A 27,565-nucleotide genomic window follows, 5' to 3' on the forward strand; every position below is an offset into this window, starting at 1 on the left:
TTCAAATCGCTCTGTGTCTGGTGGAGCCGCCTGCAGATAATTTTGGGGGTGCTTTTTGGTTTAGGTTGATTGATTGTAGACTGTAGCAATGAGTTTTGTTTCACTTTCACATTAAATATCGGTCGGTGCCCTCCCCGGCGAAGTTTCCATGCTCCCTCACGGCTCTCCCTTCACGGCTCCTCCCTCACGTCCCGCCCGCTCGCTGCAGTTCCCGGCGGCCCCGGCCGGGCGCGCTGCCGCCGGCATGGCGGGGGAGGCGGGCGGCGCCGCGCTGGGCCGCGCTGCCGACAAGCTCTTCTCGCTGAGCGGGCTCTTCGCCGTCCGCAAGCCCAAGGGACCCACCTCGGCCGCCGTGCTCAACCTGCTCAAGGAGAGGCTGCTGGCAGGTGAGCGGCGGCGGCTGGGCCGCCACATCCGGAGTGTTCGGGCCAGGCGTGCCCTGCCCGGCGCGGCTGTGGGATGGGGTCAGCAATGTGCGGTCCTTGGGGTGAGGGAGCTACAACTCCCAGCAAAACACTGCACCGTCTTGCTTAGCGCTCAGAAAGCCGGAGCATACGCGGGTTTAGTTTCACTTTGTGGATTTTTTGTTTGTTTTGGTAGTAGTTCATAGCCGTGGCATGGGCCAGCTTGGAGAATGGAGCCATTGCTGGGTACATCGTGGCTCGCTGCGCCCGAGGAGGTTCAGCTTGAGCTTTAGGAGGAATTTATTCACAGAAAGCGCGATTAGGCGTTGGGGTGGGTGGCGCAGGGAGGTGGTGGAGTTGTGTCCTTGGAGGCCTTTAAGGAAAGAGTGTCCCAGGCAGGCTGAGTGTTGGTCACACTGCACGGTGGCCTGCGAGATCCACATTCACCACAGGCCACTCGTGGCAGGCACCTGTTGCTGCCCAAGGTACAGCAGGACGTGAGCCCTGAGGTTGGATGGGGATGAGATTTACCCCAGCAGGCAAATGCCGTCCTGCAGGGCGCAGTGCCGGGGATGCCAGGCTGCTTGGAGAGCTGTGGGCAGGGTCCAGTGTGCCCATGTGCCAGAATGGGTGCCAGCAGAATCTCTGCAGCACAGCCCTGGCACGATGTTCTGCTGCAGTCCCGCTGCCTATTGCCGTTTAAAAGACACACCAAAGGAATAAAAACCATAGTGTTGGAAAAAATTTGAAAGTCCTGGACACGGTATGCTCTTTCTGAGTAAAGAGAAGTTCTGTATGTCAGATGTTAAGGAAAAAAAAAAAGTGAGATCATTGCAAAGGTGTGAGTGACTATGGTCTAGATTCTTTTTATAATGGGTATGGGGACTTGATCATCTAGTCTGGGCTTTTGGGCACTTGCTAATGAAGTGAGAACCTACTTTCAGACTAGTGAGTGCTTGGCCTGTAGCGAACTGTAGTGTAGGGACACCTTGATGTGGGGAGAATAATAGATATGGATAGATATCCATATATGTGGAATGGATAGATAATAGATATCTATTATCCATATACAGAGAGATAATATATATGGATAAGAGAGCTTAGACCATTTGTCATATTTAACACTAATAAATAAGGAGTATTGGACTTTGCAAAATTCCTGGAGTCATCAGCTGTATAGGAAATTTGCTGAGTTGGGATACTGACAGCTTGAAAGGCGCAATGAGCAAGTTCAGTTCACTGCAGAGTTTCCACAGGGCGGTGAATATGGAAATAAACATGTCCCAGTATAAGGCAGTAAATACATCGAAATTGCCTCAGATTATGTAGCATAAAATTTTTGCATAATGGATGTTTTATATAATAGGGAACTCTGCTGCTGTTTCTTTCATGCTTTGGTAATTAAACTTCATAGGTTTGCTACCAGTACTTTGCAAAAATCTGTTTGTAACATTATGTGAGGCTTCATCAGAATGTGAGTGAAAATACCTTGCAAATTGAGGTTGGGAGTAAATCTAAATGAATCATTGGTCTTCTGCAGTACCGTAATTTCTACACTGCTAATTAATAGTTTAAATATTTGATTTTTATTTCCTTTAGCAGTCTGGAAATGTGTGCCGTTTTTCCTACATTCTGAGGTTATTTTATAATGCTCCCTTTCAATTTCTATTTGCAGAAGCTGGTGTGCAAACAAACGGGAAGAAGAGAAATCAGGTTTTGAAAATTGGACATGGAGGAACTTTGGACAGTGCAGCCACAGGAGTTCTGGGTAATGAAAAACATAATTATAGTCATCAAAATATGATTTCAGGAAGCATTTTCATGCCTGCATGAAGTCAGGTGGAGGAACAATTTGGGATACACATGGCAGGTTCTGGGGGAAGGACAGATTACTGTGGAAGAATGGTCTGGGTTAAACTTCCTATATGCTTCTGCATATATACAGAATATATATATATATTTATAATACATGTATGTATATATACATACATGCATGTAACATATTTCTTAACAGAAGGCTGTATTCTAACTTCATGCCTTCTCTCCCCTCTTCCAAATCCTGAAATAACTTCTGGATTATTACATGAGAAAACACAAACTCTTGTGTAATGAATTGTAAAGTACCTGAGAAATTGATGGCTTTTTAAACTTAAGCTGGGGATTTATAGTCATCATAATCTGTTGAATTATTTTGTCTCAAGGTAATGCTATTCTGGGATTTTGAGAGAGCCTTTAGAGCTGCTAATACTTACCAAAAGAAAGATGTATAAGAACAATTCAGCTGCTGCTTTTCTTGAAGCTCCGCACAGAAAAAGTTTTAGGTACCTGTCCTGTCTTGCTTCGCAAAGAAGAGTTTTCAAAGATATTTTGTCTTTTAATTTTGATAGCAATCCATGTATTGATTTTTTTTTTGTTTGTCAAAGAACAGGATGTGTCTGTTGCTGGTGTTAAAACCTCAGCTGTGGGTGTGATAATTCCCACATCATGCTTTCTCACCTGCAGTTTTATTGATAAGTAACATGCAGATGACAGCTTGCTCAAATCATAACCTTGTAGCTCTTCTTGGCTTGGAGAAATAACAGCAATATGTTTTTGCTGTTGAAAAGAAACAGGTACAACTCTGAGTATACACTGAAAGTAAATGCTCTGAGTTTTAATGAATGACTTCTCTCAGGAAGAATTCAGCTTCGAGAGGAGGTTGGTTGCTCCAAGTGTTGCTAGATGTCTGTAGCTGGTAACTTGTCACTTGTGTACATGGCAAAATGTGACATTCTTGGGTTAGAATGGAGCACTGCCTGGTTTGGTTCAAATATCCTGTTTTCTGTGGCGACTCGCTAGAGAATTCAGTGTGCATTCCTGAAACACAGGTGTTCCCTTTGAGCATGCTGCTTCTCATTGTGCAAAGTCAACAACATTGATCCACAGGAAAAGCAAAATCACTCGTGCTTTTTTAATTGCTTCTCCAACTGTTCCGATATCCAGCAGTCTCCAAAGCCTGCTTCTGTGGCATGACAAAAATTATTTGGGCTTGATGTGCTTGGTGTAGATAGAGAAGCACATCACCTTAATTAGCTGTGGATGGATTGAAAAAAGGCATGGGATCTTTCATTCCATTGCCATACAAAACACACAGGGAAAAATCAATGGCAGTTAGATTGGAAGGACAAAAGAGAAGTGGGAAAGGGAATGTGCCCAGATTTCTTGTACATTCAGGTAAGGTAATGAGGAGAGAGGGAAGGACACAAGAGAAACAAGTTATTCTGAATATGTGTGCTGCTTTTCAGGATGAAGTGGTGGAGCAGAAAGCTTTTCTTCCTCATGGACAGGAGCATGATAGAAATACTAAATTTTCTGAAACCTTTCATGATCTCTACTGCTGTCTCCCAGGTTTTATGTACTGCATGTCTGTAACTTTGTTCCTGAGAATTAATTGATACAGTCCTGCTTACTGTGCCAGGTGTAGTGCCAATAACTGAGCAGTGCTCTTTATCAGAAAACATACTTCTGTATTTCCTCTCTTACTGACAGCAAATGTAGATGAGGAAGGGCCTTGGAGGCAGAGACCAGTAATCTATGACATGTGACAGAAAGGCAAGGTCAAGTCTTGGTGAATATCTTCTTTTGGTGTTATTCTAGGGACATTGCTGCTTCTTGCTATATAATGGGAATTTTATTTGGCTTATTTTTTATATGGCAGTAATGAATTATGCTTCCACAGTAGAAGAAAACATGAAAAAGTATAAAACTTCAGTTAAATCTTTTTACATTCAATGTGGTCCCTCAAGTGGGGTTTATGTCACTGTTCAATAACACACATTCTCCATAAGCTGATGATTAATGGAGAAAATTGTTAGTATCTTGTTCACAAAAGCATTCAATGTCTCTTTAAAATTATTCCATTGAAACTCTTGACACTCTTCAGCAAATTTTAGCTCAGCTGTTGAAGTGTCAGTTATGTCACCATGTTGCAAGAAAAGTGCTTGGTTATAACGTCTTATCTGTGTGCTTATCTCTTTTTCTCAGCTTCTTGCAGCTCTTTGCTATCTGACAAATAACAGGAGCAGCTTGAACTGAAGGTACATGAAAGCACAAGCACAAGGGCACGTGTGACTAAAAGCCTTCAGGAATAAGAGGAGTAGTAATTGAGAGCAAGGAGGAATCTAATGAGTCTCAGAGATAAGAATTGAGAAGCATTAAAACACAAGTAAAAATAATTTTTTTTCAAAGGGCATTTTCAGTTTGATGTTTTTGGTCCTGGCTCTTGATAAACATGAAGCTGATTTTCTGAAAGTTCCCTTAACTCCTCTAATTTTATTAAAATAAAGGACATAAGCTGTTACACATTCCATGAGTTGTACACAAAACTAATTTCCTTCTAAGATTTTTTTTGATTGCTGTATGTGGAAAAAATCAATAGGAAAGCATTTTAAAGGAAAGCACCTTGTAAAAAGCTTCAAAGTAAAATATAAAATAAAGCTCTTTTTCAGTCTCTTTCTTTTATGAAAAGCTGACTGATTGCTGTTTTTTAGAATACTGGTGTTAAGATTGAAATAACAGTAATCTGTACATGCACAGTAATAGGCAGTTGGACCTTTTGATTATTTTACTTTCTTTCTACGAGTCTGATAAACAATTCCATTATGCTGTCATGGCTGTTCTACTCTTGGTCACTATCAACCTTTAAAAGGACTATTTGGTTACAATGAAGGGCTCATTTGTTACTGGTGAGCCATAGCCTTCATCACACCAGAGGCAATGTTAATTGCACTCTCTGTTTCTTTGGTGATTAAAAGATAAATAAATGTAGGAATTGAATTAAAGTATTTTAACAATAGATGAAGGTTATTTTTCTTTTGCTTTAGACTTTTTTTCCTTTCACTAGTTCCATGTTGTTTGAACATCAGAGATGATTTCTCAAAAGTGTTGACTCTCTTCATATGCTAACAGAGCATGAAAGGCTGAGTTTCTGACTAGCATAATATTTAGTATTGAATGGTGTTAAAAAAAAGAACTGCAGGGCTGTTTTGAAGCAGCGTTTCTTCTTCTGTCTTTGCAGTGGTTGGTATTGGAAAAGGAACAAAAATGTTGGGAACTATGTTGGCAGGTTCCAAGGTAAGGAATGCTAAATGGCTTGTATTAGTGGGGGGTTTTATTTGCTGGTTTTCTTTCCCCTGTCAGTGAAGAGCTGAACCAACATACAAATATGTCAGCTGTGCTGCACGGTTAGCTCAGGTGTGTACTTCAGCTCCTTTTTGCAGTTAGTCAGAAATGTGCTACTCAGACTTTAACATCCAGACTGGTTATTTAAAAAACTTTGTCTCGGTTTTCTACAAAATGTTCATCAATACCAAATTACCATTTTACTGGAAGATTTCTATACTAGTTAGTATACTAAAAAAAAATAAAGAAAAACTTATGAAGATGGCACTGAAACTGATGTTTTGGGGATTTAGTTCTGGATGACGGTTCAATTTTTTGGTAATTTTCCTTATGTGTAGATAACTTCATTGTTATTTAGTTGAAGTAAGAGGTCTTTGTTTCTTTTCTGTCTTCGTAAATACCATGAGACCTTAACAGGCACTTTTTGGATTTTAGAGTGCTTTGGATTGCATTGCTGCTGCTGTAGATGCTCTACAAACACATCAATAGACTCATGTGAGAAGCCAAAGGTAGCAAACACCCAATTGACTGCATGAGCGAATCCAGACCAGAGCCTTGACAGATAGAAATTTTGTTCATTGCTGGTATTGATTAATTTTACTGTGTTAATTTTACTTTGGTGACCCCCTAGATTGTAGGTGTTACATACACAAAAAAGTGCAATTACCCCCAAAAGGAATATCCCAGTGTTGATTCCTTCCTCGCAAGTCAAATCATCAAATCCCGTGGCTTTAGCCGTTATCTTTACATGAGAAGTTTAGATAAGAATGACAGATGTAGAAATCAATTAAGCCTTCTAAATCTTATCTTAAATGCAGGAAAAGTCAATAATGCATTATATTCTGCCATTTCCCCCATTCTCTTCTGGTCTGAACACTTAAGATCTTTTACAGCTGCTGAACTGATAGCTTAAAGGTAGAATGTGGTCGACAATCTTCAGTTCAACTCAGAGGCAAATAATTTGACAGAAAAGAAAACAACCGGGATAAAAGGACATAGCTGTAGAGTCTGATCCAAAACTCGGGATAGGCAGTGCCAGTCTTTGCACTGGCTGTAATGGGTTTACATTTGGTTTATATGAGTGAATTTCAGAGGCATCTGTGTTTTGAAGCATGCAGTAAACAGCTGGATATAGAGTGGAAATGTAAGCAGTTACCACCTGATACCTCCTTTGAAAGAACTTTAAAGTTAAAAGAAGTCATAGATTTACTTCAGCTAAATTAAGTCATCACAGCTAAATATGTAAATTGTTGATTTAAAAACAAGTAAAGCAATTGAATTAGGTCTTAAGCTGAGGTTGACAATGGAAACAGCTGTGATGGTTGAAGTACTTTCAGCATTTTTGGCAGAAGAGGGTATGCTCAGGTTTCTTGATGACTTCACTGTGAAGTCTTGTAGCCAATGACGGAGTTATCCAGCCAAACCTTGTTCCCAGATGGCTCCCAGGGGCTTAGAGCTGCTCCTGAGGGGCAAGGGAGGGGAGATGTGCAGTGGGGGCAGCCTGGTGAGCCACCTCAGGCAGGTCCATCCCTGCCCTTACATCCTTGTGGGCTGTGGACACTTGGTTTAGGGAGGCAAAGATCAATCTTTCCAGAGCTCAGCAGCTCCTCCACTGCAGCTGTTCCTGTGTTCTCCTCCTTGGAGGAGAGTGTGAGGTACCTGACATCCCTGCCAGGTATGAAATCTGCAGCATTTATTTGGAACCTTTCCTGTCTCAGCCTTCTATTTTCTATTTGTACTTCAGTAAATTAGGCATGCAATGATTTGTGAGGCTTAAGAAGTTGAAGCATCTCTCACAGATGTCTGCCTGTTGGGTTTTTTGACCACACTGACAGCAGCATCTCATAATGTATCAAGAGATAAATTCATGACTAAATAGGTTTGAGTATGTTTTTGCTTTCCACGCCATGTGCTTGAAATTTACACTCTTATTTAATTGTTTTTCCACTATTTTGGATGCTAAAGTGTTTGTTGAAATGTGATGTTTTTCTTTTGTTATTATAAAGATTCAGAGGAGCTGTCTGACCCTCTCTGGCCAGGATTTACTGTTTGCTTCTAGGAATTCATGTTGTAAAAAAACACTTCAGTCTATCACTGCTGGCAGCAGAGCTATGTGGAGTGGCCAAAATGTATGGTACTGCAGTAAACTCCATATGGTGACTCTGCCAGGACTTGGACGGGCTCTGACTTTTTCCCAAACATTGTGTGAAACTTTCCTGACTCTGTGTGGCAGCTCTGAGCATTATCCCTTGGTGTGCAACTCACATTCTGCAAGGAGTGTTACTCTTGATGTGTAAACTGAGTTCTTAATTGGTTTGGCCTCCTTAGGAATAAACTCAAGACAAACAGAAATGTGTAGCCAAGGGCAATACCTGCTTAGTGTTCCAGATTTCTCATTGAATTATTAATATTTGTCCAGAAATAAAAATATGTACAAGCTGGCTAAGCTTTTGTTTGTTAGCTTTTTGTTGTTTCAAGTGTTCCAAGTGAGAGGGAGAAGCTGAATGCTCTTGGATCTGGAATTTAAATACTGAGCATTTCAAAAATCTTCTGTAGGAGAATCACCTTTTCTTCTTGTTCTGGGACTTGCACTTGGTCTTGTTTGGACTTTTTGCACTTTAGGATTTTTAAAGATTTTTTTTTTTACATGTTGGCAAAATAAATAAAGTAGAAGGAGAAAATATTTCATGCTTCACCAGTAAAATTAACATAATTGCAGTAGACCAATATTTATTATGGTAAATTGTTTCTGAACAATTCAGTCTTAGGTATGGCTTTTCAGTCTCAAAAACAATGTAGAAGTGTGTTTTTCTGGGGGAAAATGGTTTAGAAAATGGCAGCACAGTTTCCAAAGTGGTAGTCCGGTTTAAAACTTCTCATGTGCAGGAATGTGCTGTTACATAGAAGCAATGGGGGAAATGATGCTGTGCTAATCAGAGAAAAAAAAACAAAACAAAAAGGGCACTAAGCAATCAAATTCTTCATTAATCTAATACTTTCCATTGGGAGGAGATGTCTCCCAACACATACAGCCTTTATGGATAACTGAACCTTTCAGACTTCAGTTCTGTGCTTAATTTGCTTATTTTTCAGTGACATAGCACCTGGGTTCAGCCTTAAGAGAATTTTAGTCATACTAGTGTGAATGAAGAACTTTGCCATCCATCAAACTGTCCTTGCATCCACTGCTTCTCCATGTGTGGAAAGCTTGGGGGGGTATTGGTTTTATCTGAGGATGCAACTTTTTGTCATGGTCCACATACAAATACCTTCCCAAGTGCTAAATGTGAGGGAAATTTTCTGAGTACTTTGCACTGGTGGCACAAGCTTGGGCAATGACTGGTTAAAATAGAAAATTTAATCTCAAAAGTTGTGACTTCTCTAGAATGAAGCTATGCAAAAAAACCCAAAACCTCTGGGTAGATTAAACCCAAACACCAAGTGTACTCAAAGCCTAGAAAAGGAACAAGAATTATGGGCTGAATGAAGATACATCTGTGACCTGATATATGACAACTTTCATTTCATATAATAGTTAAAATTTGTGTTCTTATGAATCCTGAATAGAAAATGAGTGCTAGATCAATGATTACGTTTTAAATCTTGCCAGTCACACTTGTGTGGTGTGAGAGAGGGCTTGTCTGAGCAGGAATTGGTTCAACACCTAGCAGAACTTCTGAGAGATGTAAATTACTTTTTGCAGTGTGATTCTGGGATTAGAGTTTGTGTATTGCAAAATTGTTTCTCTGGAGGGGTGGCATCAGATCCTGCAGAACTGGACAGAAAGTGTCCAAAAATGAGGTTAATTCTTTAACTCATGTGATTATCTTACTATCCTAAGAATAAAGTTTTTACTTACATCCCTGAACTTCTCAAACTTTAAGCTTTCTCCATGATTTTTTTTTTTTTAATTAAGTCCTTTGCTTCCATCTTTTGGCAGTGAGTTCAATGAATTAATAACACATTGAGAGCACATCCAGTGGTTCTGTAAGGAGGAAAACTAATGAAGCCTTTACTTGTGACTTTGTTTGTTTACAGCTCGTTAGACACCAAAGCCCCATGTGGACTTTTTGGTATCCAGTAATTCAGTGGGGCTCCCTCTGGACCCTTCTTAGTGGAATCTGCAATAGATTTATTTCCTCTTATCTGTCTGTTTTCAGGAGGCTTATAAGAACTCGGCATCTCTGAGACCTCTATTCTTCTGCCAACATTTGTGTGTTTGCACATTGACATGCACACCATGATGGTGTAAGTGCTATTTCTTTTGAAATTCTAATTTTCATTTTAAATGGCCTCACTGTGCTGGTTTGTTGCTTTTTCTTTTCAGTATTATTTCAGTGTTTTTCTCCATTTCATTTTTGACTTGCAAGTGCAAGAAAATTGAGTTGACTTTCCTTTCAAGGGATCCTCTTGGTGGTGTGTGCTCTTACTTTTAGTCTTAAAAATTTCTCTAGGGTATCACCAGCTGAGCTCTGTCCTTCATTGTGCTTTCTTTTGGAGCTGGTGAAACCAAACCCACTTATTCATACCGTGCATAGGGGATTGTTCTATTTTCTTTTTCAGATTCTGTTATTTTTAACATTGGAAGGGCAGGATTTTTGGGTAGTGGTAATAATTTTATTAGACTAATTGTTATGATACAGAAAACTAGGTATTTGGCTACACAAGCCCTCTCTCAGATCTAAAATAGAAGGTGTGGATTTTAAAACTAAGCATATTTCAGATTTGTTTAGAGCTTAGTGAAATAGGTATCTTTGAGACCACTTCTGAAGTAAAAAGTAGGTAATGCTTATGAGTGTGGTATACAAACAATTCTGTGTGGGCAAGCATTTATGCAGGTAATACCCCAAGAGTGCTCCACAAAGATACGCTATATTTTATTACCTATTTTAATAAAATACATTAGGAAAACAGTTTTAACTCAGCTGCCTGAGTGAGGCAGCAAGAATTTGTTCACAATGGATCAGCCAAGCTCCCAGGCACAAGGCAAGGAGGGCTATTACTGCTTGCTTGATGATTCTTCAGATCCCTTGTTTGTGTTCATCTGCTTTTGTTTTCAAATTGCAGTATTAGCATATCCAACTGTATTTGTCTTGGAGGAATCAAAATAAAAATGGTTTGTTTGCTCTTTAGCTTTTTCCCTCAGAAATTTTTCATCTGCAGCACCTTGTCATTTTTCTCTCTGTGGTTTATGGCACCGGTTTACCTTCTCACACCTCTTTGTTCATGGTATCCCATCCCAAATAACCAAGGCTCTGACAGAATTTGTTTTTGTAGTGAGATGGGAGAGGGAACAAATAAAGTGCAGAATGTGACCTGCCCATTCAAAGAAAATGGATTGTAGCTACACAGAATGTCACTACTTCGCCTTTGTTCAAGGCCAAAGAAATTATTGTTTCCTTACAAGGCAGGTAGAAGAGGGAAGAAGGAGATGATAAGGTTATCTCCTAGGGGAAGGAGAAAGCCTGGTGGATGATATGTTGTGGCACATGGAGGGGTTAATGTGAGATAACATCATAGTGTGCCTGAAATCCAATATCTCTATTGAGTCCATGGGTTTTTTTGAACTCAGTGGAGTTATGAATTTTAGTTCCCAAGCTTGTTTTGAAAGATGTTTTATGGGTTTTCCTTGAGGAACCGGACTGGCAGATTGGAGATGGAGTGATTGTTTTATGAGAGATGTTAACCCATGGGCAGATGGATATGTTTCAGTCCTTGTAGACTGGCTAGGTGAATTCTTCCTGACATGTACTGGTTGCTTAATTTCACCCATTTAGTTACCATTTTGAGGAAGTATATTACATTCCTGAAATATAGGTATAGGACAGAGAAGTCTTGACATTTCTATTCCGTGGTATTTGTTATGCTATTGTGCAAACATTCAAGGAATACTTCCTCATATGTTTGGAGAGCACAGTGCAAAGATGTCTATCAATAAAACTTGTCCTACTTAATGTCTGTAGCCTTTAACAGCTACATCTAGGAATTGCTACAATATTTTGGTGGGGTTTTTTTAACCACTGCTGGCACCTGAGGAGGTTTTTGCAGAACCGGAGCTTTTACTGTAACTCCATGAGCTCTCTAGAGCAGGGGAGATTGGTTCAGGGACCCATTGTTGTGTATGCAAACTTGGCACTGGCTTCTGTCCTGTGTGTTATTTTCCCTCATTAACAATGAATTTCCTGTTCTGCAGATGCCTCCATATATTAACTGGAGATCAGTGTCAGTTTGTGAAATCACATTGAAGACAATGTGATTGTCTTCCTTATTTTGTCAAAAGGAAAATGCTTACATAAAAGGAAGGCTGGGAAAATGCGTGAATGAAGTTGGTTTTGATGTGTTTTGAGAATGTGTAGAAGGTGTTAGCAAAACTTGAAGTGGTGTCTGTACAAAACAAGTTGCACTGAGGGAATGCTAAGCGTTCACAGTGGGGGATGCAGGAATTGGGAAGGGCTAAAATGTTAGAGGGATGAAATGGCTTTACACACCGTCAACATCTTTAATTACCTGTTACTGCAAAACATATGATACATTTTTTAACCTGCTTTTTTGGTAACAAATCATAGGAGAAGAGGCTGATCTTAATATCTTGTCTTTTCTGCCCTGCCCAATATCCCTGAAACAAAGTTGTAGAAGAAGAAGCTGTTGAATGGTATAGATACATCCTGTACTGCAGTGACACTATTAGTAAGCTGGCTTAACGTGCTGTGTAGTGCTCTTTTATGCTCACCCCAGAGGCCTAATCTATTAATAGCTCAGCTTCATGCTCTATTAATATTCACGCTCTTTTTTAAACTGTTGAAAATCTTCAGGAGACTGCACCTATTGTGCTGCTCTTTCCTCCCCAAATGCTGAATATTTTAAGAGCATATTCTGGTGTGATTTTTCTGTTCTTCCATTCACAAGGTCAGTGCTGGTTTCTTACATCTTGACCTTTCTATAATTGTGCATATGGCTGTGCTTCATGTGCAGTTCTTGCTTGGATTCATTAATAAAATCAAGATTGCAACATGGCAAGGCTTTTTTTCCATTCTTCATAAAAAATTACAGAAAATAAAAAGGATGGGAACCAATTTAGATTAGCCATTCTACACTATTTTCCCTAGTGTTCTTTCTAATGATTTGGAGATGCTCTTAGCACTGCCTTTTAGAAATTTGCTGCATCTTGGCCTTAGCAATGCTTTTGAATTCAGCCAAAGGCTTTCATGCATTTAATTTTATCTGTGATTTTGTATGTAGCTATAAAGTCTTACCCTTCTGGAAGGACTGTCTTCTATTTCTGGGCAGAGAATTATATATTTCCTTGAAACCCTGGTTCTCAGATAGAATTTGGAGGTCATCTCTCTTTATTTTGTTTTATCTGTGATATGGGTACTAGAGGACAGAATGATGGAACAGGTATTAAAGCTGAGGATGACATTTAAGATCCAACCTGAGACATTTTGATGAGTGAAGGAGGTTTCCCCAGAGAGCAGTTGCCAGAAATGTTTGCATAAAGAAACTGTGGGTTTCAAACAGCCACCTTTGCACATTAACCTGCATCCCCTCCTGTATGTTGGGAGCCTGCACTGTGGTTGTGGGTGATGTGTGGCCTGGTGTTATCTCAGGTGATGCAGTGTTCCTGTTACTGTTGGCATTGTTCTCCCTTTCCTGCATTCCCTCTGACTCCAGAATTTAAATTTGATTCAGTTTTTAGCTAACACCTTGAAGCTTCTCTGAGTTACAGGCAAAGTATCTTCTGTTGGGATCATGTTAGAGGAGGTTCTAGTCCTTCCTTCACATAAAAAATCTAGTCATCCCATGATGTTTGAACTCTTTAAAATAAGCTGACATAAGAGATCAGAAAATCCTGTTAGTCCACAAAGTAAAGATCAGATAGTTCTTCAGCAGTGACAGTACAATTACAGCATCTAGCAGTAAATGCAATTTAGTGCAAGCTTAGCACAAAGTCAGCTTTTTCTTTTAGGAGAAAAAAAAGGAATGGTAGAGAAGTTGTAAATGTTTATGTATATCAAAAGGTCATGTTTGGTGTTTGATAATTTTGAATTTGCTCTATTGTAAAACATGAAACTCCTCCCTCATCCTGCAGTCTTTATTTTGCCCTCTGTGCAACCTGCTTTTAAGAGATTAGGGCTCTGTGCTTTTAATATATTGGAATCTGCTTAGTGAGAGTGCTTTGTTTTGGAAAATAATTGAAACTATGGCAACCCTTGGGGTTTTTTCCAGCTTATTTGTCTACCTCATGCACTTCTCCGTTTTTGGTGGATGATTAGCATACTGGAAACCACTGGTAGCTGCTAATGTTGTACAAACAGCAAAATAAGTTCTGTCAATATTAAATCCAGAGCTGGTTGTTTGTGCTTTAGAAATCATTGAACACAAACTGAATGTCATTACAAAACTGAGAGTTTAAGGCCTCTTCACTGTCTCAGTGGCCTAAGTCTATAAATCTGTAAGTGCAGAGCAAATGGTTTTGGCACAGGAGCGCTAATTCTGATCAGTGCTTGCCTGCTGTGTGCTCCCCCTAATTTCCATCAGGTTCTCTAGAGCACTTGTTTTATGTTTGTTTCTGTTCAAACTTGTTAGCCACATGCAGACATCAGTTTACATAAATTGAATTTCTGTTTCTCATGAATATGACTTCTCTTTCCCAGCTTTCAATCTCTTGCACAGGGGATTGTAGCCTTAATTTATTTATTTTCCTTTTACACTTCTGTGTTCAGTTGCTGCTGTGATTAGAAAATGGGTCATCCTTGGATGAACTCTTATGAACTGTCTCTTCCAGAGAGCTAGCTTGCCTGGGAAATTCTTGTAGTGGGAGCCATCTTAAAATCTTCCTGACAGCTACTGGTGACCTTGTTTCATAATTACTTGTGTTTCTGTCTAGCTCTTCTAAAGTGTTGCTTCTCCATGTATGAAAAAGCTTTTAAAACACGTTATAATTTAAGATTTCAAGTCCCTGGCTTCTTTCCAAATAAAACCTTGATGTCTCAACAGTTAAAACTGAGAAGCTCTGTTGCATGATCTGTCTGGCATTTGCACTGATAAGTGGGGCAGACATGCCTGGCAGTCAGCCCAGGGGCTTCAGCCTCCTAGAGCCCCCCTGGGTGGGGTTGTGTAGCTGAAAGCTCTGCTGGCTGTGCAGTCCCTGATATGGGAGGGGATTCTTCCTCCTTCTCCTCTTCTTCCCCCTTTCCATTAAATATGTATGCTGATAAAGTCTTGCCTTTATTTTCTCTCTTTTTATGGATGTTTTTTCTCTTCCTGTTTTAGTCTAAGGACTTCTCTGAAACTGGTATGAAAATAAAAAATCCAAATTGTAGCTACTCTCTTAATAAAAATATTATGGTAAACATATGGTTTATTATTTGTGAGAATGTTGACTGTGTCCTGTGACACTAAAACAAAATTCCTCTTCCCAAGACCTATGAGATTTATTAGAGATTTGTATTTTGTTTCTTATAGATTCCTATAACCATATTTTTTATCCAGTGCTGGCTTTTTGTGGTGTGTTTCTTTCTGGTCATGGGTATGGTGCACATGTACGACCACCCAAGCATTTTGCTGTGTGTCTGGTCTGTTGGGGTTGCATCCAGCACATCCCCCAGTCCGTGTGACAGAGTTTGTGCATTATCATTGACAGAGTGCAGTGGATTGTCACTGTAAAGTATCTTCTTAAGGCTGTCTTCTCACTGCTGTGAATGGTGGAGCTGCTTATACTCAAGGGCTTCTGGTCACTTGGCTGCCTTTTGTTTCACTTGCTATAATGGTTTTCTTTTTTTCAAGAAAATGGCTTTCTGACTGGCTGAGAGACACAGCCATTCCCTAATGCAGGATAGTTTTGGAAAGGTCTGTTTGTCCTCAGGGTACTGTTGTACAGTTGTGAAGCTCTGCTTTGGGACCAGCCCACCATTCTGTGTTGGAATTAATGCACTGTGCTGCAGCACTTGCAAGTCGTGACTGGGAACGCTGGATCTCAGCTTTTAATGTGCTGCACTCGCATGTTGTGCAATCCTGTAGGGAAGTTGAGGTGCTGCTTTTAATCTTTAAATGATTTGGGTCCTGGTCTCTTGAAATGAGTAGAGGGCAAGGATGTAGGGGCTGTTGACTGGCTGGGTGTTCTTTGAGGAGCTGCAGTATAGGGACGCTTTCTGTCACAGTCTGCACTTGTCAGGCTTTGCCACTGCCTGCAACACCTACTACCTTGCTTTTTTTGTTTCGAGTTGAGTGGGTTGAAGGCAGAGTGTTGTGAGTAGTTGCTGTCTGTGTTCCTGCAGTGATTTGTAATTTGAGAGTACAGGGAGAATGCCCCTAGATGTATTTCATAAGACTGGAAGAAATAAATGATTGCCAACACAGGTGAGAAAAGGTCACTGAACACTTATTAAATGACTCAGAATCCATTGGGTGCTTCTGAGGGCAGTGTGAGTGTGACTCTAAAGAGTGTTAATGCTGAATTTTGACACAAATAATTCTGGACTCTCATGTTAGCTTCTACAACCTCCAGGTTCTGCACCTTACTAAAGGGGAAGAAGTAAACCTTATCCAGTGGCAAGTAAGAATGATGATATATAATTGTAGATAGCCAAGGGCACTCCAGAGACTGATCATAAAACAACTGCAATTCTTAATTTCCTGACCTTATAGTCTTCTTTGTGGATTATTGCATTGCTGGCTTGAGTATTTTGTGACTCTTTTAAGGCTTCTGGAAGGAATGGGGATTTGTGACTAAGGTCATTCTTTTTACAAGCTGCAAACCCTTTTGCTCTTTTTGCAGAAATTAAAGGGGAAATATTGAGATTTGGACTGTATTGTTCATGCAGTTTGTGTTTACATTTTAACAGATGAGAGAATTATCTCTCTATTGCTGGCAGGTCAAATACAACATGTTATTTTAACAGACAGCCTAAAGCAAGATAGCTAAAATCAGAATTAAAGGAAAGGAAGTAATTTAAACTGAAGTAGTATGAGTATTTTGCTTTGGAAACATCAGAAGGCAGAGTGTGAGTTTTCAAATTTTCAGATTTAGAATTTGACTGAACTGCTAAGATCATTCATCATGCTTAGGATAATGATGATCTGCTCACATGTTTTTATTAACCTCTAGGATAGGTGCTGAATAGTGTCTTTCTGGCAGTGCTATTAAATGTTCAGAACCAGATCATTAAATGTCTCAGAAAGCAGTCAATTTTATGGTCCTAACAGCTAATATAGTAGTAAAAGATAATGCATCTTAAAGTTTATTTAAATATTTGTTGTCGGGCAGCATTCATCCATTCTTTCTTTCGTTTCTTTTTTCATAAATTCCACAAGTGTGAAAACTTGAAGAATTTTATTTTAAAATACCTAATTTTGCAGAGTTATCAGACATCTGCAATATTCAGGAAAAACATAGCCCTGATGTGGTGCTGTAGTTGAACCTGGCAGGCAGCTAAAACACCAGACAGCTGTTTGCTCACTCCTAGGAGTGGGATGGGGCCAGAATCAGAAAAAAGGTAGAAGTCGTGGGTTGTGATAAAGGCAGTTTAATAAGTGTAATGGAAATATCTTTGTCATCAACATTGTTTTCAGCATAAATACAAAGCATAGTCTCATACCAACTAATATGAAGAAAATTCTCTGTATTTCCCAGCCCAACCCAGCACATGAAGTAAGCAAAGAATAGTTATTTTTATGTTAAAGTCTGCACTCCGCTGCCTTTTGTCTGACTATTTCTGCTGCTTCCATTTTGCAGCAGTTGCTTGAAGAAATACATTGAAGTGGCAGGTTGTCACATGGAACAAAATCAAGGCATGTCTTACTAGTCCAGTGGTGTGGGTGTGATTTATATGCCTACACTGTTATTACTTGAGCTTGTTTGTACTTTGCAAGTACATGAAGCAGGATGCATTGCATCTCAGAGTAAAATGTTAGTGCTTATGCCTGTTTGGATGTGTTCCAGTAGAGTTTGGTCAGCCAGCTTCTAAAAGATGCATCCTCAAATTTGTAGTAGTTCAGCTGAGAATCACTGGAAACTTACTGGGAAATAGTGGAACATTTTGATTTTTCTCTCCCAGGCTTTATTTGAAGGCCTGTGGACTTACCATAGGGAAGCTGAGGGGACTGGAATGGGATAGGCAATGGGTCAAACCATTGATGTAATAATACCTGATGGTATCCCTGAGCTTGACTCAGACTCATGTTACAGAGTGAGCCTTGGTGTGTTGACAGCCTTGTCACAAGTCATGGAGCAGCTGGTGCAGGGAAGCTTCTGTCAGCTTCAGTAGGTTGTGCTGGATGCTTGGAGCATGGCAGTTCTTAGGGTGAAAACGTGGTAAAGGAGGGCACCAGGTGAAATGCTGTAAGGATAAGAGCTACTGGTGTAGCTGATTCATTCTTGCAAACTGCAGACATATACACTGAAGAATTTTTTTAAGAAAATTTCTGAAAAACCCCGAAACTAATATTCAGAGAACTCATAAAGAACAGAGATGTTACTCAATGACCTTGAACTCCTTGTGCTGGTCTCAAGGTCCTTACCAGATCCCAGGAGTTCAAAACTGCAGCTTCAGGCTACTGCATATCCCTGCATTTCTTGGCAGAACCATTGTAATACTTTGTCTTGGCAGTGGGTGTTTTGCTTTCACAAGTCTTTGTGTCTTTTTTTAATGTGAAAAAGAACAGAAAAGGTACTGTGAAAGGTACTACTCTGTTCTTGCTTCAGCCATGACATATGACGCCCCACAGAGACTTTGATGTTACTACCCTATTATTTTCTTTATGGTATTGATATATTTATAGCAAAAATAAGATTCCATATTGCTTCTTCCTTGGGTTTCTAAACCAAAATCACAGGCACATGTAATGCAGGATTTACTTTTTGTTTGATTCCGTGTCTTTTCATCTTCACTTTTGCTTACCAAAAGTTGCTGAATTGACCACTTAGGCAGTATTCTTCCTGTTCTGATTTGAAGTAATTGGTAGTTGCAGTCTTTACCTTTAAAAAAATAAGAAAAAAGAAAAATCCTAAGAAACAACCTTGAAGACCTGACTCCCTAATCTCTATTATTCCTTCCCAGAAATACACTGCCATTGGAATGCTGGGCAAGGCTACTGATACATTAGATGCTACAGGAAAAGTAACTGAAGAAAAACCTTATGGTAAGTATAAATATATCTATACACTTGATGTAATTTGTAGGCATAAGTGGTTTCTGCAATAGGAAAACGGAAGAGATGTTTGGGACTCTGAATTAAGTTTAAATGTGAAATTAAACTAAGATTATTTCATCTTCAACTTCAATGCTCATATAATTCAAACCAGCTTCATGCAATTATGTCCAATGCAAGTGTTCATTTCTGCTGAAAAAAAAAAAAAACAAACCAGGCATTAGATTAGGAGGGAGGAAATAGAATTGGGCAGGACTGTGTCATTTTAAATCTTTGACAGGCTGACAAATGACGTGCTGTGTCCAGTAACATTTTCCTCTCTCAGAGTGTAGTCCCAGGAGTCCTCTCTTAGTAAAACCCTTTAAGGCCAGTGGAGGAATAAAGTACTTGGGTCTTCCCTCTAGGACACCACTTCACCTACAGACTGCTTAACATTTAATGAGGATGGCATGAACTACATTCTGCATATAGCTATCTTCCAGATCTTGGTCTTGCTTGCATCTTTAATAAATGAAATTTCCTGACTGACAGAGCACAGTGCAAGGGTTTAAGGCTTCAGGACTCATCCTGACTGTGGCCTTGCTGGACATCTTGGAAACAGTGTAGCAACACAGCAAATATATTTGTTATTAGTTCTTTCGCAACCTTGAGGAAAGGAAGTTTAAAAATAATAGGTAACCAGTTGCTTAGCAACTCTACAGGTCTGACATTCTTTGTACCTGGTAATAGGTACATGAACTAAATAATCTTTTTTTAATGGCATGATGAAGAAGAAACCCAGGATACCCAGGATTTCACTTCTCACTCCCAATCTCCTTTCTTTTGCAGTTTTCCTTTTCTCAGGAGGCAGGCAATAATGTCCACATTCTAAATAGTGTTATTTACTAGGCAGTGTTATTCAGAGATGTTGGATCATTTATTTATGCTTCAGGATCAAGTTCTAAGTCTCTAAGCTGCTGAAAGTCTGAGCATCTACATGGAGTTAGAGTTGCCAATACTTCATGATGGTTGAATGAAGTGATGATTCATTTCCTTGGTATTTATCTGTACCTCTCAAAGTGGAATTCTGTGGTTATGCTGTGCTAAGAAGTATTCAGAGATCCTTGTTCACTTTGGGCTGTGAAATACCGTTTCAGATATATGCAACTTCCATGGTCAGTTAATTAAAAAAAATAAAAACACGGTTTTTGAAACCCTAGTCTTGCTTTTTTCATTTTGTATTGTTTACTGCAGACAGAATGTAGAGTGTTGTTTTTGTGTGGGTTTCTCTCCCTGGCAGCTCCTGTTACAGCAGCTCCCACCCCTGCACCACCTCTCTTGTGGTGGTTTACCTTTCTGTTAGACTGTGTGCCTGGGGAACTGATTTGGTTAAAAATACACCTTTCTTGAGTTGCTTGTCATTTTAAGCTGAGATCAGTTGCATGATTCAGTTCATCACGTGGTCTCATGAAGAGCAGCATTGGCAATGCTGGGGCAGTGCAGTTTGGGGTGCAGTTTCCTTTTGTCAAAACTGACAGCTGAAAGAAGCGCTCGTGACATTGCTCTGAGTTGCTTTCCATGTTGGTGCAAATCAGTCAAATGTGATTTCTTCAGAAAGAAAAGAGCATGGATACTCCTTTTTTGCTCTCCATGGTGTCTACATGTTTTATATTTCTCATCTTTTCCAGTGTCTTTTCCAAAACAGCTTGGTTTTCTGCGGGAGACTCTCCTTGGCCTACCCTAATTTCTAACCCTAATAGGTACTCCAAGAAGAGGCAAATCAGATGTTTGAGTTGATTTTCAGTTTTGACACCTACAAGGGTCCTTGGAGAAGCAGAGCAAGGGAATATAAATCCTGCAGTGCCAACATCATCCAGGATTGGGCCTTAGTGCAGAGAAAGGGTACTCAACCAGTTTGCAAGATGTATAAAACTCTTCTTAAATGACTTCATTGGAACATAGAAGGAAAGTGCCTGCAGAAAGTTGCCAGCTGTATTAACTCTAAGCAAGTGTTACATTTTAGTCCTCAAAGTGTCCCCAGACAGCAGCTTAGGAAGCAGACTGTACAGTTAGTCACAATGTCAGGATGTACTGAAGAGAGCTCCTTGCTTTTAACTCCCTCTGAACTTCTTGTAGCTTTTTGTTTCTTACCAGACAACGAGTTTGCATTTTGATGTGAAATTAGGTTATGGTTTCATACTGCTGCCAGGCTGTCAGATGCTGACTTTGGAAGCAAGTAGAATTTAATATTCCATTACTGCTTTTTTGAGCATATTAATGTTAGGAGAGCTTTTTTAATATTTTTAACTGTGTACAGGAATGTACATTCTGAAGCCCACTTCTTCCCAGCTGCCTACAGGCTATATCCAGACATGAAGAGCAGAATTAATGAGGCTTTTCTCAGGTCTCTGATGATTATGCTGAAATATATGTTTAATAGAGCTACCTGAATAATTTGGAAAGTAAGTCCTTTCAGGATTCTACTTCGCTCTTTTAAAATAATTTGTGCTGGGTCAGACTGAATTGAGGTCATTTGCTGAAGTTCTGGTACACTGTCACAGATAATTCTTGTGTTCTCTTTTGGAGTAGTTTGTTAAGAAGCACAGTGCAGAATCACCCTTCAGTGAAGGCTTTTGAGGTTGGGGCACAATTGGCACCTTTTGGTTTGGTAACTTTATTTTCCTCCCTTTGTAGCAGGAAAATCAGTCGATAGTTACCAGTGCTCGAAAGCACACCAAATTTTAGCAAGTGCTAAGCACTGTAAGTATTTACTTTGATGACACACAAGACAGCTCTTGTTTGTTAATGGCTTAATGCATCATTCTTCATATGGGGATTTTTTTTTCTCCTGAGACAGAGGTTGCTGTGTCATGAGTGGCTTCCTCAGAGGCAGCATGTAACCTCTCAGTCAAGGGAATATGAGATCAGAGCCAGAACTGAACTCAGGTGTCTCATGAAATGCCCTGGCCACAAATGCAGTTCATGGGATGAAGATGGGAAGGAGAACTCCAAGGGGCACTTATGCTTAGGTCTTAAATACTGAATTTTAACCTGAAGCAGGCTGGGGTTCACAAGAAGGCTGACAGGATCACTGTCATGGAGCTGGGTCATATTGACCATGCTTTCCACCATGTAGTTTTGTTGTTGGCTAAATAGAAAGAAGATTGAAATAACCATGCAAGAAACTTCAGAAGATTCAGAATTACTGTACAATTGATTTTGTTATTCCTAGCCTGTATTCTGATGAAAATCAGTCTCTCTCAGCATCTCAGTTTTGTGCCTTGAAACCTTGCTGTTAATAACACATCTTGGGACAGCTGCTTGGGCCCAGGGACAGCATCTGCTCTTGAGGCTGCAAAGTGTGCTTTATAGAAGTGAGGAACAACAGGATCATCTCCCAGAGCTGCTGCAAAAAGAAATCTCATCTTTTTTACTTACAGCATGAAGTACATCCGGCTTTTAAGGTTTGCAAGTAAAGGTCTATTTCAAAATACAGCAAAGGCTTGATGAATAAATTCGGTTGGTTTATGTTCCAGAATGCTGTTCACTTAGCAGGGATGACACTAAGTAAATATAACTTAGGAGGAAATAGGACTAGTCAAATCCTAGACATTAGAAATGCACTGAAGTGCATTGTGATTACAGGTCTTATGTTTGCACTCTCTAAACAAATTAGGGATGAGTGTCATCTCTTGAATAGAGCTTCAGAAGACCAGTGCAATCAGCTGCTTAGGTTATAGCCTTCCAATAAAAGTGGGACAGATGTCTATGTGTACTCTTAAAAGAAAGTACATTGCCTAAACCAGCTGTCTTTCTTTTACAGAATTTTGTTAGTAAAATTGCCTTACTTAATATATAACTATACCTCAGAGGACATTTCCAGGTTAGTTGTTCGACAGGGAAATTTTGATGTGTCATTTCAGATAAAGTCTTTTTCTACACCAGTGGTTTTGTTCTCTAATAATCAACAAAATTTAATCTCTAATAATACAACAAAATAAGTTGCTTTTTTCCCAGCAGATAGGTTCTCTTAGAGAAGTTCCCAGGATTAAGTGTGCAGTTTTTTTTTTTTTTTGTGCTTTTTAAAAAATAAGAATATTTCAAATGTTGTAGCTTTTATATAGTTTTCAAGAAAGATGAATTTCTGGCCTCAAGACAGGAGAATTACAAAAGAAAACATTAAGGAGGATTTCTGCTCTTCTGAAAGTATCCAGATTGTCCTGATCACCTTGGACAGTTTGTTCCACTCCTTTTGTGATAATAAACCAACCTACAATCTGGTTTTTATCTCTTTTCTTTGGTGTTTTTCACCCCATCTAAATTCAGAAGAGAGGGAATTCATATCTGCTTGCAGAATGTGATTGATGCTATTAGTGCCATGTGAATAATCAATGCTAACATACTGACTGTTATCTTTCCACAGACCAGGTAACAAAAGGAGATCTTGAAAATGTTCTGCAGAAGTTCACAGGGGACATCATGCAAGTTCCCCCACTGTAAGTTCCATGATATTCAGACACTCTTGACAGTTGTGTTTGGCTGTCAGGACTTGCCAGCAGAAGTCAGTTCTCTCAGATGCATTAAGACACATTTTGACACGAGGATAGAGGCCAGGCAGTCTGGAGTTTAACATTTGCAAGTGCAGGTCGTGGCCATTTGAAGATCCAGCACAAATGGTGACCTGGACTCTGTGAGTGTTTTGGGTAAATGTAAAGTAGCAAAAGTCTTAAGCAGCTTTGCAGGGCCTGTCTTCTGTCTTCCAGTCTTGCTGACATCTCTGTGGAAGTGCCTTAAATGACTTTGAATTAGTTTTTTGAAAACTTAGAGTATGAATGAGTGATTAATGACTGAGCTTCTGTAGCTTAGCAAATTTCTTCTGGTCAGGTGAGCCATAGTAGCTGGCAGTGTGCATGACTTGGCTTGTGACAGATGGCTTTTATGGTGATTTGAGCTAACGTGCTTTCCTTTGCATTTGCCATGTGTCACTTACTGTGGTTCTTGTGTGAGCCCTGTAATGCCCATGTGCTCTGCTTCATGTGACCTGTTCCAAATTGCCCTCTAATATTGTGAGCAAGATCCTTTTGGATTTTTCTATGGTCATCCTTCTGTTGTGACCAAAGCTGGAGCTTTGGATAAAGTTCCATGTAATCAATGAAGTCAGTTTCTGTGGTTCTGTAGTGGTTCCCTAAACATCCTAGAATGTAGCACCTGCTGTTCAGGAAAGACCTTGATGTGGAAAGCTGCAATGTAGAATTAGAGGAATTGCCTGAGTGGCTCCCAGTGCTCAGCTCAACATAACACTGAAACAGAGAATGCCCTGCTGACTTGTGAGACACGGGATGTTAGAGACAGCTGCGAGTGTTGTAACCTTATAGAAACTCTTTTATTTCATAAACTGCAAAGTGAGTGATAAAATGGTTTAAAATCCCTACAGCAAGAGAGAAATACAGGGCTATCTCTTATTTTCTGGTTTATGGAGCTATTGGTAAATGAGGTGATTCTGTGTTCAAGAGATTTCAGCAACACTTGCTGGGTTTTTGTGGGTTTTTGTGAGTACTTGGAGGGCAGTAAAATGTGTGCTGCCCTAGTACAATATTACCAGGATCTGGAGAATGGGAAGCCTGTTCTATTACGACCGTATGACATGCATTTTCATGCTCTGTCTGATCAGCTATTCTGCTTTGAAGAAGGATGGAGAAAGGCTTTCAACTCTGATGAAGAGAGGGGAAGCAGTGGAAGCAAAGCCTGCCCGGCCAGTGAGAGTGTACAGCCTTTCTCTCCAGCACTTCCAGCCACCACTGTTCACGCTGGGTAAAGGTCAAAGATTATTACATAGAGCAATGCTCCCAGCTTGTTAATGTTTATTTACACTCAGAATGGGACTAAGAGAGTGAAATGGGTTTCATTTCACTCAGCTACTTATTTTGGTGTGAGCCCATGTGCAGAGACTTTCACTTTGTATTAAAAGCACCGTATTTTGGTTTTAAGTTAAGCTGATTATATCTAATCTCTCAGTGAGGGAAAATTCTGAGAGACTGGTCAGGGGATTATTTGCATCTGTCCATGATTTTGCAACCTCCCTCTCATTCCTCTCTCAGGTCTGCTTACTTCACTTTGCCATTCTTTCACACGGATGCCCACACCTGCTGGCATCTCTCCCAGGACCAGTTTCAGTTACTGTCAGACCCCTTTCTTGTAGAGGGGGCAGGATCTTATTCCTCCTTCTGTCATTCATCAAGAAACTTGGGTAGTACATTAAGAAGCATCTTAATAAATAAACCAAAAAAGACTCTTGTAAATGTTTAATGCAACTGTAAAGTCAAGATGATGCCTTGCATTGATCTGTCTGCCTAGTTGATCCCTATTCCTGTGATCAACTGGATGGTTTATGATGAGCAGGTATGAGTGACAGAACTCAGTGCTGTGTGACTTCAGCCCTTTATGGCTGGATGACAAGTAGCTAATCACTGGCAGAGGTGGAAGGGAAGGGCTGAGAGAGTAGGGAGAGTTAAAGGTGAATTTTAAAATTTTAATGGAGCTGCATGTCTGCAGTATGTGAAAAGCACTGATAGTCACTTTAGGCTATACTTGGAATACCTTGCTTTCACTGTTAGAAATATGAATCAACCTGAAATGCTTAAAATGAATAGGACTGAAGCTAACATACCATAGCAGGTACTTAAATTCTGGTGAGTTAGTACAGTTGCCATTTTATTTGCTTTCCCTCCTGTCTAGCTTAGCAATTTCACCCTCACATATGTTACAGGATGAATAATTGATGTTGCATCCTATAAATATTTTATCACTGGGTTGTTTGCTTGGCGCATTTTTACATTTATGTGGGGGCATGGCTTCTATGTGAAGTAGATTTCACGTGGCACTGACGATTTACCATGTCACTTTTAACATTCCAGATGTTGAATGTGGTGGTGGCTTTTATGTCAGGAGCCTGGTCAATGACATTGGCAAAGGTAGGCATGAAAAAAACCCCATGACAATGCAAGGAACAAGTGTATGTTCGTGGAAAAATTTTGTCATTTTGTATATCTCAAGTAACTAGACCTGTGTGTTATTTTGCAGAATTGTAGTGCTATCACTTGTTTTTATATACTGAGGTAATTTCCTTGGGGGCATGGGGGAATGATGGCTAAATAATTGCCAGGGACCTCGGGGGCCAGGTGATAAAAATGGAGCAAGCAATAGCACTGAGCAAGATAATGCAAGGCAAAGGGGGGACTTTTTTCCCCCCTCTTTCTTGTGTTAAAGCTAACTCAGATTAAGGATGAGAAAAAGAAAGATACTGTCTTTTTAAACATTATTCATCACATTTTGAAAACAGATTGCACAGAACATTACCATGCACATAATAAACCCTATCTGCTGGAAAGACTTCCACACTGGTGATGATTTTTCGAGTGTTTTCTTTCTCCTCTGCCTGAACAGTGAATAGTTTTGCTTTCCCACAGGGATATTTGTCTTGTGCTTTGTATCTATCAAACTGCATGATGGAGAATAGATAATCCATTTCAAACTTCTTTTTTTTTTTTTTTAAATGATACATTTGCAAGAAGGCAAGTAATGTGGGATAACCCTTTGAATTTCAATGTTGTTATTTGTGCTTAGGCAAGTCCAAGTTTCTGTTACTGCCTTCTGAGCATACTGGCTTATGTTTAGCCCTTTAATGACAAACCAAGGTAAAGTCTGTCCATGGCAGGCTTCTTTTCAAAAATTGAAAATGAAATAAAAACCTTCCTGCATCAGAAAGGATGGGAGATAATATTTTAGCGTACCCATGTGCTTACAAGTCAGTGCTTGTTGCTGTTACGTTTTGTAGCTTCTTTATAGGTAATTACGTCCTACTTGTATTTATTGAACATAGGAGAGCATTTGTGTATATTTTTCATTTTTCCTTATCTTAGTTTCTGTTATCCTGATAGGCAGCACAGGATAAAAATGTTAAAAATACCTCTTGAAGGCAAGAAGTGCTAAGGCCTCAAAAGGTGTGGAAAAATAGTTCACGGTCACTTGAGAATGCAGATTGTTCTGCTTACATCTTATGACATTATTTCCTCACTTTTCATTCTGATCTAAATCTGGGAAAATTCTTGATAGCTTTCTGTCAGATTCTGAACTCTTTACTACACTGGACAGCTATTGAAATCAAAGGATTTCCTTGGGTCAAATTCAAGAAGATATAAACGACTCATAAATCTTCATGACCTTTCTTGTCAAACAAAGCAGAATAATGTAAAAGGCTACATACAAAAATACATTTTAAGTGAGCTGGAAGTGGTTACACTTTGAAAGTTTATCCATGTACGTTGTCCAATCCCTCTTTCCTCCTTTGCTCCAGAGCTCTCCACCTGTGCCACAGTGCAGGAGCTGATCCGCACCAAGCAGGGGCCGTTCACACTGGAGGAGCACGCCCTGCAGGAGGACAAGTGGACAATTGATGAAATTGCTCAGTCCTTGGAGCTCTGCACAGCCCTGCTCCTGGGAGAGCCAGCTTGCAAAAAATTGAAGACAGAGCATTCTGGTGAAACTGCTGTGATCAGTGGGGATAAGTGATAAGTTGGGGCAAGGAAAAAGACTGAATGATTGAGATGTTTTAAGATTGGATTGGGATTGTCTCGCCTCCTGTGTAAATCTACAAGTCTCTGCTGGGAAGGTGACAAACTGCAAAACAAGAGAAATGGTTCTTTTGTTTCCTGGGGTTAGAATGTGCACTGAAAATATCCACTGCTAACTGTTTCTTGATTGTTTCTTTTCCTTGCACACTGTAACTGATGCCAAATTTTTATAGACTTTCAAAGAACTTTCAGGGTGCAAAATGGCTGCTGTTGCGAATTCATCAATAAAAAAATTTTATACAA

At 39.8% G+C, this 27,565-nt stretch overlaps 1 protein-coding gene across 2 annotated transcripts; it reads left to right on the plus strand.

Annotated features, from left to right (window-relative positions):
- The first annotated feature begins 210 nt into the window (after positions 1–210).
- Positions 211–27,565, plus strand: TRUB1 (TruB pseudouridine synthase family member 1). 2 transcript variants are annotated; one of them, XM_088169372.1, is made up of 8 exons: positions 211–386; positions 2,080–2,172; positions 5,461–5,516; positions 18,623–18,704; positions 23,116–23,188; positions 24,364–24,509; positions 25,607–25,663; positions 27,046–27,565. In XM_088169372.1, the coding sequence occupies exons 1-8, from the start codon at positions 245–247 to the stop codon at positions 27,258–27,260; spliced, it is 864 nt and encodes a 287-aa protein (XP_088025498.1). In that variant the 5' UTR covers positions 211–244; the 3' UTR covers positions 27,261–27,565. The 2 variants fall into 2 exon arrangements, with proteins under 2 accessions (XP_088025498.1, XP_014728031.2); XM_014872545.2 differs by having other exon boundaries at positions 24,364–24,503.

The sequence above is a fragment of the Sturnus vulgaris genome, chromosome 8, assembly GCF_052056855.1.
Source record: "Sturnus vulgaris isolate bStuVul1 chromosome 8, bStuVul1.hap1, whole genome shotgun sequence".
Taxonomy (NCBI): Eukaryota; Metazoa; Chordata; class Aves; order Passeriformes; family Sturnidae; genus Sturnus; species Sturnus vulgaris.